Here is a 16854-nt window from a genome sequence, read left to right on the forward strand (position 1 = left end):
GTGTGTGTGTGTGTGTGTGTGTGTGTGTGTGTGTGTGTGTGTGTGTGTGTGTGTGTGTGTGTGTGTGTGTGTGTGTGTGTGTGTGTGTGTGTGTGTGTGTGTGTGTGTGTGGCTGTTAGGGTGTGTGTGTGGCTGTGTGTGTGTGGCTGTTAGGGTGTGTGTGTGGCTGTGTGTGTGTGTGGCTGTTAAGGTGTGCGTGGGGCATGCGTGGAGGAGGGGGTTGGTGCGTGGGGAACTGGGAATGTGTACGTGCTTGCGTGCACCAAGAAAGATGACATGATTTGAAAATAATGATTGCCTCCAGATATTCCGTTTCAGTGACATAGCTGATACAGAAGAAAATAATATGAGAACGATTCATTTCTAATTGAATTTGTGTATTCTGCTACTGCAAATTTAGGACATTTTTAATTAAATCTGTTTAATAGACACAGTAACACAAAATAAATGTTGACTTCTTCAGTATGTGTTTGTTTGTGCGTGCGTGCGTGCGTGCGTGCGTGCGTGTGTGCGTGCGTGCGTGCCAGTGTGTGTGCATGTTCAGCTTGCAGCTCTATGAGTGTAAGACAGAGGCAATCACATAATGTGATTGGCGTCACTCACCACCAGCACAGTGATAAATAGTAGTTGCATGGGCTATTCTCTCAGCCTGCCTCAGACAACATGCCTGGCATTTAGACTATAGTCATTATTTAGTTCCACCACATACTTACTTAGGCTGTACAACAATACCCTCAACAATGTATGCAAACCAGTGTATTGTGCATGTATTGTGCATGTATTGTGCGTGTGTGTGTGTGTGTGTGTGTGTGTGTGTGTGTGTGTGTGTGTGTGTGTGCGTGTGCGTGTGCGTGTATTTGTTAGGAGTTATTATGGGCACAACTTGCACACGCCTTTCCGTAAAATTCTCAGTGTTCATTTAACTCTGCGAGTGTACGAATGGAACCAAATGGACCCATTCTGTTTGTACACTTGCAGGGTTATAAATGGACAAATAAAGTGGCTCTACTAATAACATAACAATGCTATTTCAAATCGTATTATTTCATGCTCTCTCTCAACAGCTAGTGCATGGAGACAGGAAAACATGCTGATAGGCCCGCATTATCCTCATAGGCTCATAGGAAATACAGGATGCATGTTTAGACTCGGTTTACCACTGATATAAAGGTTTTTGGCAGGGAATTCACGAGCAAGGGGACAAGTGTACACCCAATGATTAATTGTTCAGCCTGCAGGTGTGCTATGGTGCAACCCTTCATAGAGGAATCGGCAGACTGGGTATAGGATGAATGCATAGTTCTCTGTCCATTTTTCTTTGAATTCTGTTATCACTCTTCCTGTTTTGACATTTTTCTCGTGTTTGGAGAAAGAAAAGTGTTTCACATAAACACTGTTTCTCTCTCCCAAGTGACCTTGGCTTGAACAATGAAGGAGCTCCTGTTCTATGAAAGACCTCTTGTTTATCTCTGTCCGGAAAGGAGTATGACCGTGTCCAGATAAAATCAGCTTTCTTTTTTACTTTTTAATTAACTAAATGGTTACGCCAGCATTTATATCTACACCTGTAACGTTTGATTAAACACACAGTTATGCAGAAACATCACATAAATACCGGTATATGTGCAATATACCGGTATAGTTATTATTGTATACCGTAAAGTTAATAGAATAAATGGTGGGAGAAATGTTTGACTGTTTTATTTTATTTGTTTAATCATAAAACTAAATATGCAAAGAACAATCCAGTGGCTGTAACCTCCACCAGAATTATACCAGGGGTCAAAATGACATAAAGCCGAACCACAATTAACCACAACCACACCACTGTTCCACAGAAAGAAAATAAATAAATGATAGGTAAAATGCAGCTGCGTGCCGTAACTGTGGGGCTGACGTGTATGAAGGAGGTGTGTTTGTGTGATAACTGTACTCGTGCTATACCTGGATGACAGGACTTGAGACAAGATTATACAAAGACTCCTAGTCTATTTCTATCACCCTTTGTCTGTATTGCTCTCTCTCTCTCTATCTCTCTCTATCTCTGTCTTGCTCTCTCTCTTGCAATTTTGTTGAGGTATAAGAGAAATTCAAGCAACATTGACCTATTCTGCAAGGGTGTCATGTAATGTACACTACAGTGCATATTCTCAACAATATGCCTCATTTGCTGACCAGTAGTTCTCCTGCTCTCCTCGCTCCCTCTCTTGTGGTGTACACCCTAAAGAACGCCCACACTACACTCCTCTCTCAAGTCAAGTTGGGCCAGGCTTTATTTGTGTTCACATTTCATGCAAGAGTTACTGAAACCTACATTCATATTCTGTAGAAGTAAGACTAAACACTGCTACATTCTATGGTCATTAGTCATTACTATTACTATTGTGTATCATCATACTGTACAATGGTACTTATAAATCTGATTAGGCTACTATTGAATATCCAAAGCTTCCCTGTGATGTTTTTATTTTATTTTTTAGATATATAATATATTTTTTTTTTTTGCCTTTTTGCTTTTATTGATAGGGTACAGTAATTTGACAGGAAAGGGGTAGAGAGATGGGGGGGACATTCGGCAAAGGTACACAGGCTCGGGACTCGAACCCGCGACACACTGTCAGGCTGGATTACCGGCATTGGTGCCTGGACCGCTCAGCCGCGGCTCAGGCCTCCCTGTGACGTTTTAGTATTATATATAAACAAATAATTTCTGCATCAGAAACATGAAAACCTCTCCTCTACACCACTTCCTTCCTCTTACACGGGTACTTCCCTCTTAAGTGATCCTTTTAGGTCAGAGGAATGACCCTTTACTTTTGGTTCCTTCTAAATGTGAATGAACTCTAAATTGAAGCTCATTTCACAGTGGCTTTGTCATACGTTGCTCTGTAGAGCTGAATGTAAAATCAAATAGAAGCAAAGAAAATCGTGTCTGCATTAGTGCACTCTTCTTTTCTTTTTTAAGCAAAGACTACTATTCATGGTCATGATCGGCTGTCTAGAGTTGTTGTGATTGTAATATTGACTTCTAGCAACTTGGACACTCTTGCATGAAGGAAGCATGAGTTCAAGTCTGTTGCTCTCCCCAGGTTGGCGGAGGGTGTGTAGAGCCCAGGATCACATTAGATAATTGACACAGAGGTGAAAAATGGGTTACAAAATCGTGGGATAAAAATTATTATAAAAAAATATATATATTGACTTCTATTGCACACTGTGCTCACGTCCTCGACTCCTCACACACACACACACACACACACACACACACACACACACACACACACACACACACACACACACACACACACACACACACCTGGGATTCTTAAATCAAAATATATCAAAATATATATTTTTGGATCCGAGCAGCGCGCGTGCTGTCCCTGCTGTCCTTCTGGTATCCTGTAATTACAATAACAAGTCAAAGTCTCTCTCTCTCTCTCTCTCCCAGATCCAGGAATCTCCCTGTCCAGAACGTCGCTGCCTTCCTCCGTGGCCTCTGCCGCTGACAGCAGCAGCACAGAGCGTCTGCTCCAGAAGAAGCAGCAGGCGGCCTACGTCACCTTCCGCTCCAACAGCGACCTGGGCCTCTCCAACACGCCGCCGCGCTCTCCCAGCACCTTGCCTCGACGCCACGCCTCCTCCTCCTCCTCTTCCAGGGACGGCGAGCTGGACGAGCTGATGATGATGCAGCACTCGGAGATGGAGCGCAAGAAGGAGGTGTTCCTGGACCACCTGAAGCACAAGTACCCCCACCACGCGGCCATCATCCTGGGCCACCAGGAACGCGCCAGACAGCAGGTATAGCCTAGATAGCAGTGGTTCCCAAACCTTTTTACCCCATGACCCAAAACACTAATTAGACATTCTCCCGGGACCCTGAAACTAGTGAAAATAGCAGATCTACAAGCTTGTAGATCTGCAAGTTACTGAAGACTTTTTAAAAATCCTTTTGTTGTTTTGCTTTTTTGGGAATGTTTTGAAATAATAATTAAATAGAAATGTACTCTGTCGAGGTACCAACGTGCGCCTTGCACACAAGAAGGCCATATGGCCTGGGCCATGGCTCAATGGTCCAGGCACCTTGGCTGGGTGCCGCGGGTTCGACTCCCGATCCCGGCGGCCTTTACTGCATGTCTTCCCCCCATCTCTCTCCCCATTTCCTGTCAGCCTACTGTCTGTCCCTCCATAAAAAATATAAAATAAAGGTGAAAGCCACAAAAAAACCTTACCATACATACTTGCCATACATAGCCTACTTGTGTGCAAGCAGAGCATGCAAGTACTGCTAGTAACTAATGTCTATTACAACTGCTGTCTAAATCCTTTAGACCCGTTATTATATTGACTTTATACCAACCTTGAACATGCCCGTTTTCATTACTTCAGTCTATATATGTAGCTTAATGAGTAGTATTAAAATGTATGTAATGTTGTCCAATGTTTATATGTCCAATGGTAATATGTCCAATGTATTTGAATTTAGGAAACAAAAATCACACCCGTGTGAAGTGAGGGGCGCTTAGCCGATTTGCTCAGACACATGACGTAAATTCTCGTTTCATTGTCAATGGCATTTAATGTTTGTGTTGGCACAAAAAGCCAATTTGCTCAGAAACACATGACGTAAATTCTTCTTTCATTGTCAATGGCAAATGTGACACAAGTTAGGACAAAGAGCTGTATTTAGAGCCCCTCAAAAATAACAATGTGTCCACGACCCACAAATGTGTTTGTGAACCAGTGGCCTAGTAGGCCTACCCTCACCATGCAGCCATCATCATGGAGCATCAGTGGTATACTGTAACTGTAGGTCTGCTCAGTACAAAACTCCTGCAAATAGATGTATGTTTTCAGTATACAGTGTATAGAGTGCATGTAGGATATGCACATCGACATGTGGGTGCTGGGCTAAAGAGACCTCAGTTGAAAGATGAAACAAAGGCAGTCATAGTCCAAATAAAATCATAAATTAATATACAGGCTTACACGCCAATGGTGGTTCCAGTTTAAATACAAACCTACACACACTGTACATTATTTTGTACATGAGGTTCTGCAGAACAGCATATATTGTGGTGAGCTTGCATATCAGCTACTTTCTCTATTTGTCAACATAGGACAAAGTAGGGCTTTTAAGTGTACATTTTTGAGTGGCCGCTAGCCCCTCCTATGCCCAACTTTACGGGTTGAAGACAAAGATGAAGACGGAAAAGTGAGGACGCAAATTATGATTGGCCATAATGAGATGATGTACGTATGAAGTATGATAATAAGAGCGCCCATCATTTCACACGGTTGTGATTTTTACATTTCTTTGGATGGTGGCTGTTGGGATTAGGTGAGATGTGCTGCTTTTATAAGACTCTGTGGCGCTATACCCCAAAAATGGTGTAGGCATATACAGTTTATATAATGTTTGAGGGACCCTATAGTTGTTAGAATCCTAGAATCCCTGGAGTATTCTTATTCTCTGACAAAGGTATCTCAGTAAACTAGAATTGTCCATTCAACTTTAAAGGCAAATATCTAGCACACAAGACCACAGGTGTATGAAAATGACCCTCTGCGTCACTGCGTGTCTGCACACGTGAAGACAACCCAGGTGTACAGTGCACATGTTTCACATGTATCCCAATGAGAGTGCAATTTGAATCACTGATGTAAACAATGAACATTGTTTACTTTATTTACATCTTGATCTTGATGTGGGAGAAGCCCTAGCTATCCCTCTGTAAATAAGTGACTTTTGCAATGCCACAACATTATAGACTGGGACTGCTCAGCAAGTCAGACAGGAAAGACCAGGCATATTTGCTGAGGTGGGGTTTGTTGTGAGAGAGAGAGAGAGAGAGAGAGAGAGAGAGAGAGAGAGAGAGAGAGAGAGAGAGAGAGAGAGAGAGAGAGAGAGAGAGAGAGAGAGAGAGAGAGAGAGAGAGAGAGAGAGAGAGAGAGAGAGAGAGAGAGAGAGAGGGAGGTGGAGTTTATTTATTAATATTGCACCTGATCCATGCAGAGTGTGGGAGTCCTGAACTAGGGGGAGGGGGTGCAGAGAGAGAGAGGGGCGACTGAGGGAGGAGAGAAAGCGAGACAGACAGACAGAGGAGAGAGAGAGAGGCGTTAACTATAGGCGCTGCTGCTGTCAAAATAAACTTGAAATCACACTTGGAACTTCCACACGCAAAGAGATAAGAGCGTCTACTATCCAGCACAAGACCACGGAATATAAATATTATGAAACTTTGTGAAGACTGAGTAAACAGGGGACTTGCACACTTCTCTCCAGGTAGGCACAATGGCTCATCAAACTGATGTTTAGACATGTATATTTTGTCGTAATTATTTCGTCGTAAGAGCAAATACTGGAATGATTCTCTGTGGAATAACTCAGTTTAAAAGCAAACTTTTTTGAAACGAAGTTCAAATAGGTTTTGACACTAGTAGACAATATAATTCCCCACATTACAAAGTGCATATGATTGTGTTTGCGCAGACAGGGCCAATGTAAACAGAGAACATTTCCTAACGCTCCACTTATCTCAAGTGTGTAATTTCCCCCTCCGCCGCTGATAGGAGAATCCCGGGGGGCATATTGGCTCCATTATTTATGGGAAGAGCATAGATCCCATAGCCAAGAAGGGCGGTTGCGATGTGATTGGCTAGTTGGTTGTCATGGGAGACTATGGTAGTGAGTGACAATCATGGTGACAATCAAGTCAGCGCACTGAGCGCAGCTGTCTCTTCAGCCTATGGGATGCAGACTGCTGCTTTGGAGCCCACAGACAGTACCGCGCTTTCACCGCATCGTAATTAAGCTAGTTTAGTTTAAGCAGCGGGGGTTGTAATTACACCTAACTCTATAATAACCCCCTATGAAAACCACAGAGAAGGGAGGCTGGCTTTGGGCCAGAAATAAGCATATTTTGGTGTGTGTGTGTGTGTGTGTGTGTGTGTGTGTGTGTGTGTGTGTGTGTGTGTGTGTGTGTGTGTGTGTGTGTGAGTGACAGACAAAGTGAGTATTAAAGCCATGTAACTTAATTTGCCCTGTGTTTATATAACAAAACTATAAATACTTTTTTTACCCATCATTTCCTTCTCAACCCGTGGGTCTACTCTGGAGACTTAATTGGGACCCCCAGGTGGATCTTCTATTTTTTTTTTTAAATCTGTCTCCTACATTCAAAGTGCTTGTAGGGTGGTGGCCTGGTGGGGGTCCCCAGTTCAAATATGATTATTTTGTGGGACTGTGGGGTCACAGCCAGAAAAGGTTGAGAACCATCAGCAGTTATCAGTCACTGGAGTAGTGTGCAGACACTTCTCTCTTGCTGTATGTTGGTGTTTGTTTTGCCCCCGCAGAAATGGCCCCGTCTACCAAAACAAACCGTGAAAACACTGTACTTTAAGCATTGCAAATAAGCTAAAACCAACCAACATTAGGCATAATAGTAGTAATAGTAAATCACTGTCCCAAAAGGGAGGGGGAAAAAAGCATTGAACACATACGATAACGCAAACCACACCCAGCCTGAAAAACAAGGCTCTATATGTATTGTACTCGCCCACTCAGTTGGCTCACCTCCTACCCCACACCGCTATATGCTATCCTGTTCCTTTCATTCTTTCATTCTTCTTATTGCCACTACCCTGCTGCTTTTCATCTCGTCTCCCTCTCTTTTTCACCTCCTCACCCCACCTGTTGTCCATTTGTCTGTAATGAATAAAACCATGCGTGTGTGTTTAGTGGGGTAGTGTGCCGGAGGAGATGGATATACTCACGCTGTGCAACCTGTGCCAGGTCCATTTCAAAGCCCTGGCGCTCTACCAAAGCTGACAGGGCGTATAATGGTCACTGCTTGCCCTCAACTTGGCATCTGACCGCTTTTTGGAGATCAAAGGAACAAACTGATATTCAGTATTACGCCTGCATCACAGCCTTTATCACTTGCTTGGGTTTTACTTGAAAGTTGTCTGGACCGAGTTGAAGCTGGGTGTGGAAAAACAATGCCACCTGTTTTTTTTATTGATCAAATGAACTGAACGTGGGTTGAATCTTGTTTTGGATTAGTGTGTGAGGTTACGATGATGAGGTTTGAAGGTTACATTGTCAAGGCATTCGCCCAAGCCAGGAGCAGAGCCAAGACTCCATGCCCTCTGATGTAATGAAGAAGAAGCTCATAGCTTTCTGGAGTGGCTCCAGTGAGAAATGACTGGAAGGGTGACTGCTACAGTTACAGCATGTGACAGTGCTGTCATAGTGTGCAACACCATCACAGTGCTTTATTTCACTATAGGGTGTCAACATTCACTGTTATTAAGTAGACTGTCATCATGCTTTTCTCCTGGCACACAAGACTGGCATAGCTTCAACCCATGTAAGTCTGTCCCAAACATGACCCCATCAGGATGTTTTGAGTGACCCATTAATGGGGTCCCAAGTTCCAACCCTCTGGTTGAAAAACAGATTAACTTCAGTTAGTGTCACTTCATTCACAGCTGAAGGGGTCACTCCAGGTTTTGTCTCATTAGATTACACACTATACTGTATGTTATGTTATTTAGGGAATGACTCTTGTTCGTTTCAACAGGCAATGGTTGAACTGTCTGTGCATGTGACTTCTGTTCTACCATGCAATCCTTTTAAAAAGCAAGTTCAATGCACTTCATAAGTTGCTTGCACACTGCACAATTGTGGCTGTCTTATCATCACACAATGTCACATTGTGCAATGTGAAAAAGGGACAATTGTGATCATCTAAGGTTAGTTGAATTCAGTCTTACCTGCTGTCACCTTGTGCAACACAACTGTATGGCCTACGTCAGGTGAAGTGTGTCAGGGAAATGTTCAGTACGTTTTACCTCAAGAAAACAGCATTGTTACCTACTTACCAACTTGGCAGAAGAGTCAGTGTTGGCAGTTCTTCAAAGGGAGCTAATAATATCTCCAGACCGTTTTTCATTCAACAATGTCTGCACAAAGACAGTCACACATCTGCACATAAGCTAGCAGATCTATAGTGATGGATTCCCTATCATTTAACATGTGCAATCTGTAAAACAGCCCCGGTAAATCTTCTAGTAAAGATTTCCTGGGGCCATTTCTGTTAATACAAACCGTGAACGTCCCTGTATTTATTTTGCACATGTATTAGCTGCTGTGTGTGCTCCCATGTTGACAGTAGTCGTAGCACCGGGCCAAAAGCCATGGCCCATGCCATAGCATAGCCATGGCCCATGCCATAGCATAGCCTATGACGGTGTGGAATGGCTGCTATGACCGTGCCACACAGAACCACCCGAGGCGCTGCTATTATGCAACAAACAATTTTGTCACTCTAAAATGATATAATGTGGACAATTGTTGTGACTGGGATGAAGATGACTGATATAATACAGTGTGTGGGTCATCTTTAGGAGAGGTACAAGATACTGTAGCTTTGTCAGGATTAAGAAAGCCCACTGATTTGTTTGAAAAATAACTTTAATATGAACAAGCTGTGTTGCCAAAGGACACGTCAATCAAAAAAAAAAAAACTCAACACCATATTACATAACAGGTTAATTTATAATTGTGGTGTTGTCATGCTACAGGTGGTGCGTGTTTAACGGGTTGTAAAGCTTGCAAAGTGACAGTTCACAAACTTCACGTGAAGCTATGAAAATGACATGAAAAGGACAAGTGGAAACAGATTGTCCGTTTGACTTCTTATCAATAGATACCGGAATCAAAGTAATCCAATATTAGCTGGGAGTATAAAGTGGATCAATGCTTCCTCTTATGTCTGAGTAGACGGCAATGGATGGTGTTTCTGTCTTAACTCATGAGTTCTGAAACCTGTCGGTGTGGAAAAGGTCTAGGGCAGGGATCTTCAATGTTTTTCAACCCAAGGACCCCTTAGCTGAGAGAGCGATGAAGTAGGGACCCCGCACACTACATATTGTATAAAAAATATGTTGCAAATTGAGTGTGTTCATCAGTGTTGTGTAGCGTCGTGTTGGATTCATGTGTATTTTCAGACATTTAACCACTTAATACTTACTACTGTAGTTACTACTTAATAAACTTAAACTTTCACTCAACAGTATACGCTTCCCCCTCAGCCGATCTACAAGCTCTTGCGACTTGCAGCGGGAGGCGTTGTGTGCTTGTAGATCTGCTACTTTTAGCTAATGATCCCATCAATATAGTCATGCAAAGGTTCAAGTGGTTGGTGTAAAAAAAGTTCCAATAACACAAAGATTTGACGGACCCCATGCAGTAACTCGGAGGACCCCCTAGGGGTCCCGGACCCCCTGTTGAAGGTCCCTGGTCTAGGGATTCGATTTTCCATTGTTTGTCACTGTTGTTGCTGGTAAACTCTAAAACATTTTTAGCTTGTATTCTCAGATCCTTAGTCCTTAATAGTAGTATGTGGCTCAACTGACTTTCCTAAATTGTACAGTACACAAGGGCTTGCATTAAATGATGTGAACCTAAAAGGACACTGGCACTCAGGTCAGTGGCTCCTCAAATATACCCTTGGCACGGCATATACTGTAAGCAAGAATGATATTTTGTGAACTTACGTATGTTTCCTATGACAGGCAGTGGCACCCCATGGTTTCCATTATAATTGGCATGTGGTGCATGGGTTTATGCTGTCTTTAAGTGAATACTGCATGGGTTTATGTTGTCTTTAAGTGAATAGAGTGGGTTGTCTGAATGCAAGGCCATTGACCATGAACTGGAATTTAATAACTATTGTATTACACTACAGTACAGTGTACATACAGTACAGTGTATTAAATTGACAAGGACTAACTTCTCAGATGATCGTTTTAGCTGCTTGAATGTTATTTTCAGTGTTGCAATACCTGCATACTGACAATGTTAGTTTTATACATTTTAAATCAACCATTTGGTTTCATTTTACGCTTTGGTTTCATTTTACGCTCTCAAGAGTTAAATTATTGTTAAACATCATGCATTGCAAGAAGTCTACACAATTATACAATGTAGAAGAATAAGAATTGTTATTTTGGTCAACATTTGCCTGTTGCCTCTCCTACGGTACGAACATCAATAGAGCATGGGATATAATATGTTGTTATCCAACGATAACAACATATTCTTTAGTTTTTGGTCTACAAGGCTGAATCTCATGAAATGGTGGTCCGTGACTCAAATCCCCCCTAAATAATGGGCCTTGATATGACTGGCCTTAGGCTAAAAGGGATCTATCAGATTCAGATCTATCAGACCAACTTGTCAATGGGTCTTAAGCCCAAACCACGCCAGTTGCCAACCACACTGTTTGGGCTTTAGATATGTCTTTATGACCCCAATGTGAACCAAAGTATTTTCTAATTCTATTGACTTGCGTGGTTGGAACCACCTACAGTATGTTACATGCAGCAGCGCTTAAAACCATAATCACCCTTTCATCTGAGCCTATAGTCATTCATGGGCTTGATAGTAAACTGCCTTCAAGACTGTAATTACAGTAGCATGCTTTGAGGTGACAGCCCTAAACACTAATGTGCCTCTTTCAAGTCAGTAATTGCCTTTTATGTGTCGGAAATACTTAACATTGTTTCACAAATAAGAATGTCACACATTGGAACATGACGTTCTCCCCTCCCAGTCAGTGGCTCAGATCAATGTTGTTGTTGTTTTTCAATAGAGGGTATGCGCGTGACATCATCATCATACCAGGAAATGCCTACTGAGTGGCAAAAACTACTTTCTGGACTTGATAGACCGTACATCCAAACAGAAAAGTCATATTTGATTGCATTAAATGACTTTAATCAACATTAAACTCACTTTGTCACTCACTTTGCCACTCGATTTGCCACTCGATCTGCCATTCACTTTATGCATGCGCATACTCTCTATGGCATTATAATGATACTGTAATTAGATTTTTAGATTAGGCAAACGTGTTATTTTGATGGCAAAATATTGAGTCTCTAACCCAGTCGCCGCAAGTTGATACTCTCGACTTAATGTTTTTCTAAAATGTTTTGGTAGATGCAGCACGTCCTGACAAGTCCATGTTGACATTGGTCGGGTGGCTAGACAGTGGAGTCAGGTTAAGACAGTGGCTGCACTGAAAGGAAATCCCCATGTTTAGAAAACAAGACTCTAATAACAGCGTGGACTCACTGTATCACCTTTAGCAATCAATTTATAGTGACTTTGTGTGCAGTTTGTGAACGAGGCCTAACAAATCACAATGCATGTGTTCAGTGGTGAAGCCAAAACATATGTATTGTTGGATGACATAATGTATTGTTTTACTTAGTAAAAGTATGAATACTGCAATGTAGAAACTTCTACATTAACATTGTAACATATCTGTTACATGTAAAAGTCCTTAATTCAAAATGTACTTGAGTAAAAGTACACAAGTATTGGTATCAAAATGTACTTAAAGTACCAAAAGTAGAAAGCAGTCATTAGGCAGAGTGTCCCATTTCACAAGCTTTGAAATGTTTAAAATATATTACAAAAAAATATGTGATGCATTGTAGGGCTGAAGTCACGTGGTTAATGTATGTTTTGTAGTAACTAAAGTTTTCCAATAATTAAAGTAAAAGTACCATATTTGCCTCTATCTGAGATGCAGTGGAGTAGAAGTAAAAGTATTGAAAATTGTAGTACCTCAAGATTATAAAATTGTAGTACCTCAAGATTATACTCACGCAATAGTACTTGAGTAAATGTAATTTGTTACTTTCCACCACTGCGGAACAGCATAGCCCGGCATAGCAGAGACAGTTTGAATGTTTGGGTTACTTGCCTAAGTTGCCTTGGGGCCCAATTCAGTGGAGTGTGTCACATAGCAGCTCGAGAAGGGCCTATACCCTGTCATTAACTAGTAATGACTCTGTGTTTGTGTGAGTGTGTTTTTGTATGCATTGCATGTGTCTCTGCCCTCACTTTTTCTTTGTGTGTGGGTACTATATTTGGACGCATATGTCAGGTCGCGAACATCAAATAAATGGTGTACACTGTACAGAGATCAGCCCCCCATCACACACACACAGTCACACACACACACACACACACACACGCACGCGCGCGCGCGCGCAGTGACGCACGCATGCATTACACAGTGACACACACATACACACATGGCAGGGGCCTGATGATGTGCGGCCCCGAAATTAAATCAAAATCATCCTCCTCTGCCCTGTCAACTAGCAGGGCTCTGGTTAGCCAGTACAGCTCGGCTTCGTGCTCTCTCTCTCTCTCTCTCTCTCTCTCTCTCCCCTCTCTCTCTCTCTCTCTCTCTCTCTCTCTCTCTCTCTCTCTCTCTCTCTCTCTCTTTCGTAGCACGTGGAAGAAACACGTTATTCCAACCAGTTCCTTACTTCCTTTCCCCTCCATCAGGCACCCCGGGGGGAGGTAGTTTAGAGACCAGGATCACTGCATGTGTTTTGTTAGGGTACCTACCCTAGGGGAAAACTCCACACAGAAAGGCCCTTTTGCCAACCCCACCTAGGGTATGGGCACTGATGACGTGGAGGAGAGAACACGCCCCCGGCGCCCACAGCATCCCGGTGAGAATCGAACCCAGGACCTTCTAGCTGTGAGTCGACAGCGCTACCAACGTCCTATTGATGAAAACCCACCCCATAACCCAAAGGGACAGGAGCATTGGCTAGTAGCCAGATGCTTATACCATATAACCTGGAGGGACAATTTCGCTGTGATTATCCTTTTTTTTTTTAAAATAACGTAGTTGTTCACCAATTTGAGAATAATTGTAATTGTGCGCATGGGGGTGGTGCAGGAGTAAAGTTCCTGCCCACCATCACATAGACAGGGGTTTGCTTCCTCTGCAGTGCCAAGGGCTTGGCCGGTATTCCTCCACGTGTGTTTCCTCCTCCCGGGGAAACCCCTCACTGTGAGGTATCCGAAGAGATGCATGCTCGTCTACACCCTCCCTCCCAACGAACCGACCTGTAGTGGTCAGCAGGGTCAAGGGACTGCAGCAGTCCAGTATACAGTTGGGTGCCACCAATATTGTCCCTTATCATTTGACCCATTTAGGCTTGACCTCAACATTTTTAAAAATCCTTCTAAATCCTTTTCACGATTTTTCAAAAATAGCAGACCTACAAGCTCATAGCGCGCCACTCGGTGGCGCGCTATGAGCTTGTAGATCTGCTATTTTTCAATAGCTAAATTATAACATAATGTTTAAAACACCAAAAGGGGTTCCCGCCCAAAATGGGTTAACTGTCCTTTTGCGCAGATCACGCAAACCTAAGCAAAAAGAAAAGGACAATATCGATGGCCTCCAACTGTAGGTAATAGAGGGTATGCACATGCATAAAGTGAATGGCAGAACGAGTGGCAAATCGAGTGGCAAAGTGAGTGACAAAGGTTCAGGTTCATTTATTTGTTTGTTTGTTGATTTGGTGTACAGCAAAGCATAACAGAACACATGAATCACATAAAACAAAAGAACATGGTACACATAGAAAATAAAAACAGGGGCTTTCATAACAGCGACAAAGTTACCTCCTCCTCCTATCGGCATTTAAAGCCTGGATAGACACAGGCACGAAGGAGAATTTATACCTGTTACTTTTGGCCCCTGGAACCTTTTGGCGTGGGCCGGAAGGAAGCAGCCTGTACTCAGAGCTGAGGGGATGGGAGTTGAATTGAATGTTGTTTCAAGTCATTTAATGCAATCAAATGGACTTTTCTGTTTGGATGTATGGGCTGTCAAGGCCAGAAAGTAGTTTTTTGCCACTCAGTAGATGTTCCCGCATAACTTCCAGGTATGATGATGATGTCACGCGCATACCCTCAAGAATGAAAAAAAAAAAGAAATAAATACTGTACTGCCAGCAGTACAGTATGCAACAAACACTCTCTCACTTCCAAAATGTCCTATAGTGACTTCTTGGAACAAATGCGAGTGACCAAATGTCAGCTTGTGGACTTCCCGGTCACATCCTCCATACTGCGGAAGTTCCGTTCTCAAACCCAAGACATAAAGCCCAAACCACACCAAAGGGTCGGGTTGGGAAAAAAACGTTTTTTTAAGGTAGACCACACCAATGCAACTAAAAACTCAATGAGTTGCATTAGTGTTGTTTACCTTTAAAAACGTTTTGTCCCAACCCGACCCTTTGGTGTGGTTTGGGCTTAAGAAAAAAAAGTTAAAAAGATGTAGACGCGTTGTCTAAAAGCAAACAAGGCCATGAGAGGCACCGGAGAGTGAACTGATCGTTCCACCAGTCCATTGCCGTCATCCGTTTGCCGCCTTGGAAGTGAGAATTTGCGAACTTGCGATAGCAGGCAGGTGGACAGACAGACAGAGATAGGAGGACCACACAAAATCATGAACAAGCACACAGCCCTTGACAGTTACTGTTTTGACAGGAACTTTACTCTTGTCAGTTACTGTGTTGACTGGAACTCTTGTCAGAGGTTCCTTTCCTGTCTGATGTGACAGTCTTGTTAAGTGATGTGAAGACATGTGGACACTTGTTATGTAAGGAGTCCTGGTTGTACCTCAGCTACTGTGGGAACTGGGAACTTACATGACGCTCCTGCTAGGGTGCACAATTTGTGTGTGAGCTTGCCTATGTGTGCACATGCATTATGTGTGCGTGTGTGTGTATGTATGTGCGTGCGTGCGTGCGTGCGTGCGTGCGTGTGCACACGAGCGTGCTTTCATCATGTGTGGTTGTGGTGGGTGTGTGTTTGTATTGGTTGAAAGCTGTAATGGCAGGCTGAGTAAACATTATGGCGTTAAATGAGGTTAAAGTGTGTGTGTGTGTGTGTGTGTGTGTGTGTGTGTGTGTGTGTGTGTGTGTGTGTGTGTGTGTGTGTGTGTGTGTGTGTGTGTGTGTGTGTGTGTGTGTGTGTGTGTGTGTGTGTGTGTGTGTGTGTGTGTGTGTGTGTGTGTGTGTGTGTGTGTGTGTGTGTGTGTGTGTGTGTGTGTGTGTGTGTGTGTGTGAGCGAGCGAGCGAGCGCAAACGTGCACTCAGTCATCTAGGTTGGCCTGGATTAGAAAGACACAGTATGTTACCCACTGTGTTGTTTGAGTGTGTTATGATGAGTCCGTCATATACTGTGTAACGTCACCGACACCTACAGTATGTAGGCTAAACACTGTCACTGAGATTGTGAGGCGCGTGGATGCCCTGCACTCGTCTCTCGTCTCATCAAGTTCCTTAGTTTCCTTTCCTCACTGCAAAAGAAAAGTTCAGGTATTTATACAACACGTGATATTATTAGCGTGACGTATACATGTACGTACACAGTAGGACAACAGCTGTCACACATTAACGTTCACATTCTTAATTAAACACGCTGGACTGTAGATGGGCTCTCACTTTGGTTGAGGTGTGAATGACCTCATGTGTGATGCACTGACATTCTGATCCCCCAAACCATCTCTGAGTTAATAGGCAACTCAGAGTAGCGCATCTTTATAAAATATAGAAAATTACAATACAATAAGATTACAATGCAGATTGACATATTCAAGTTCACAGGATAAGAATCTTAGCATTGATGTCGGGCAGAAACCTTGTATCTCCATATTTAAAATTTTGGTCAATTAATGCCCTACTTCGTCATACTAAAGTAGCATATATAGCCGATCTACAAGCTCACCTTACATCGTGTTGTGACCTCGTGATTGGCTATTTAAAAATCAAATGAAATGAGGGGCGCTCTTGTCATCGTACATCAATTTATGTTAGCGGACATTTGACATTGCTACATAAGCTACATAAAGTGGTCCCGTATTGGCCAAGTGCTCCCACCAACGTGTGATTGATTAACCGATTTGCTCGTTTACGTTTACATATGACGTACATTTTCCCTTCAATGTCAATGGCATT

The 16854-nt window shown here is 42.8% G+C and overlaps 1 protein-coding gene across 1 annotated transcript in view; it reads left to right on the plus strand.

The window, feature by feature from the left end:
* LOC306943858 (uncharacterized protein) overlaps positions 1-16854 on the plus strand; it is a 104337-nt gene that overhangs the window by 19999 nt on the left and 67484 nt on the right. Inside the window, exon 2 of the mRNA XM_079530369.1 lies at positions 3452-3801. Coding sequence (XP_079386495.1) covers positions 3452-3801 — 350 coding nt within the window. The remainder of the gene's footprint in view (positions 1-3451; positions 3802-16854) is intronic.

The sequence above is a fragment of the Electrona antarctica genome (genome assembly GCF_951216825.1).
Source record: "Electrona antarctica genome assembly, chromosome: 19".
In the NCBI taxonomy this organism is placed as follows: Eukaryota; Metazoa; Chordata; class Actinopteri; order Myctophiformes; family Myctophidae; genus Electrona; species Electrona antarctica.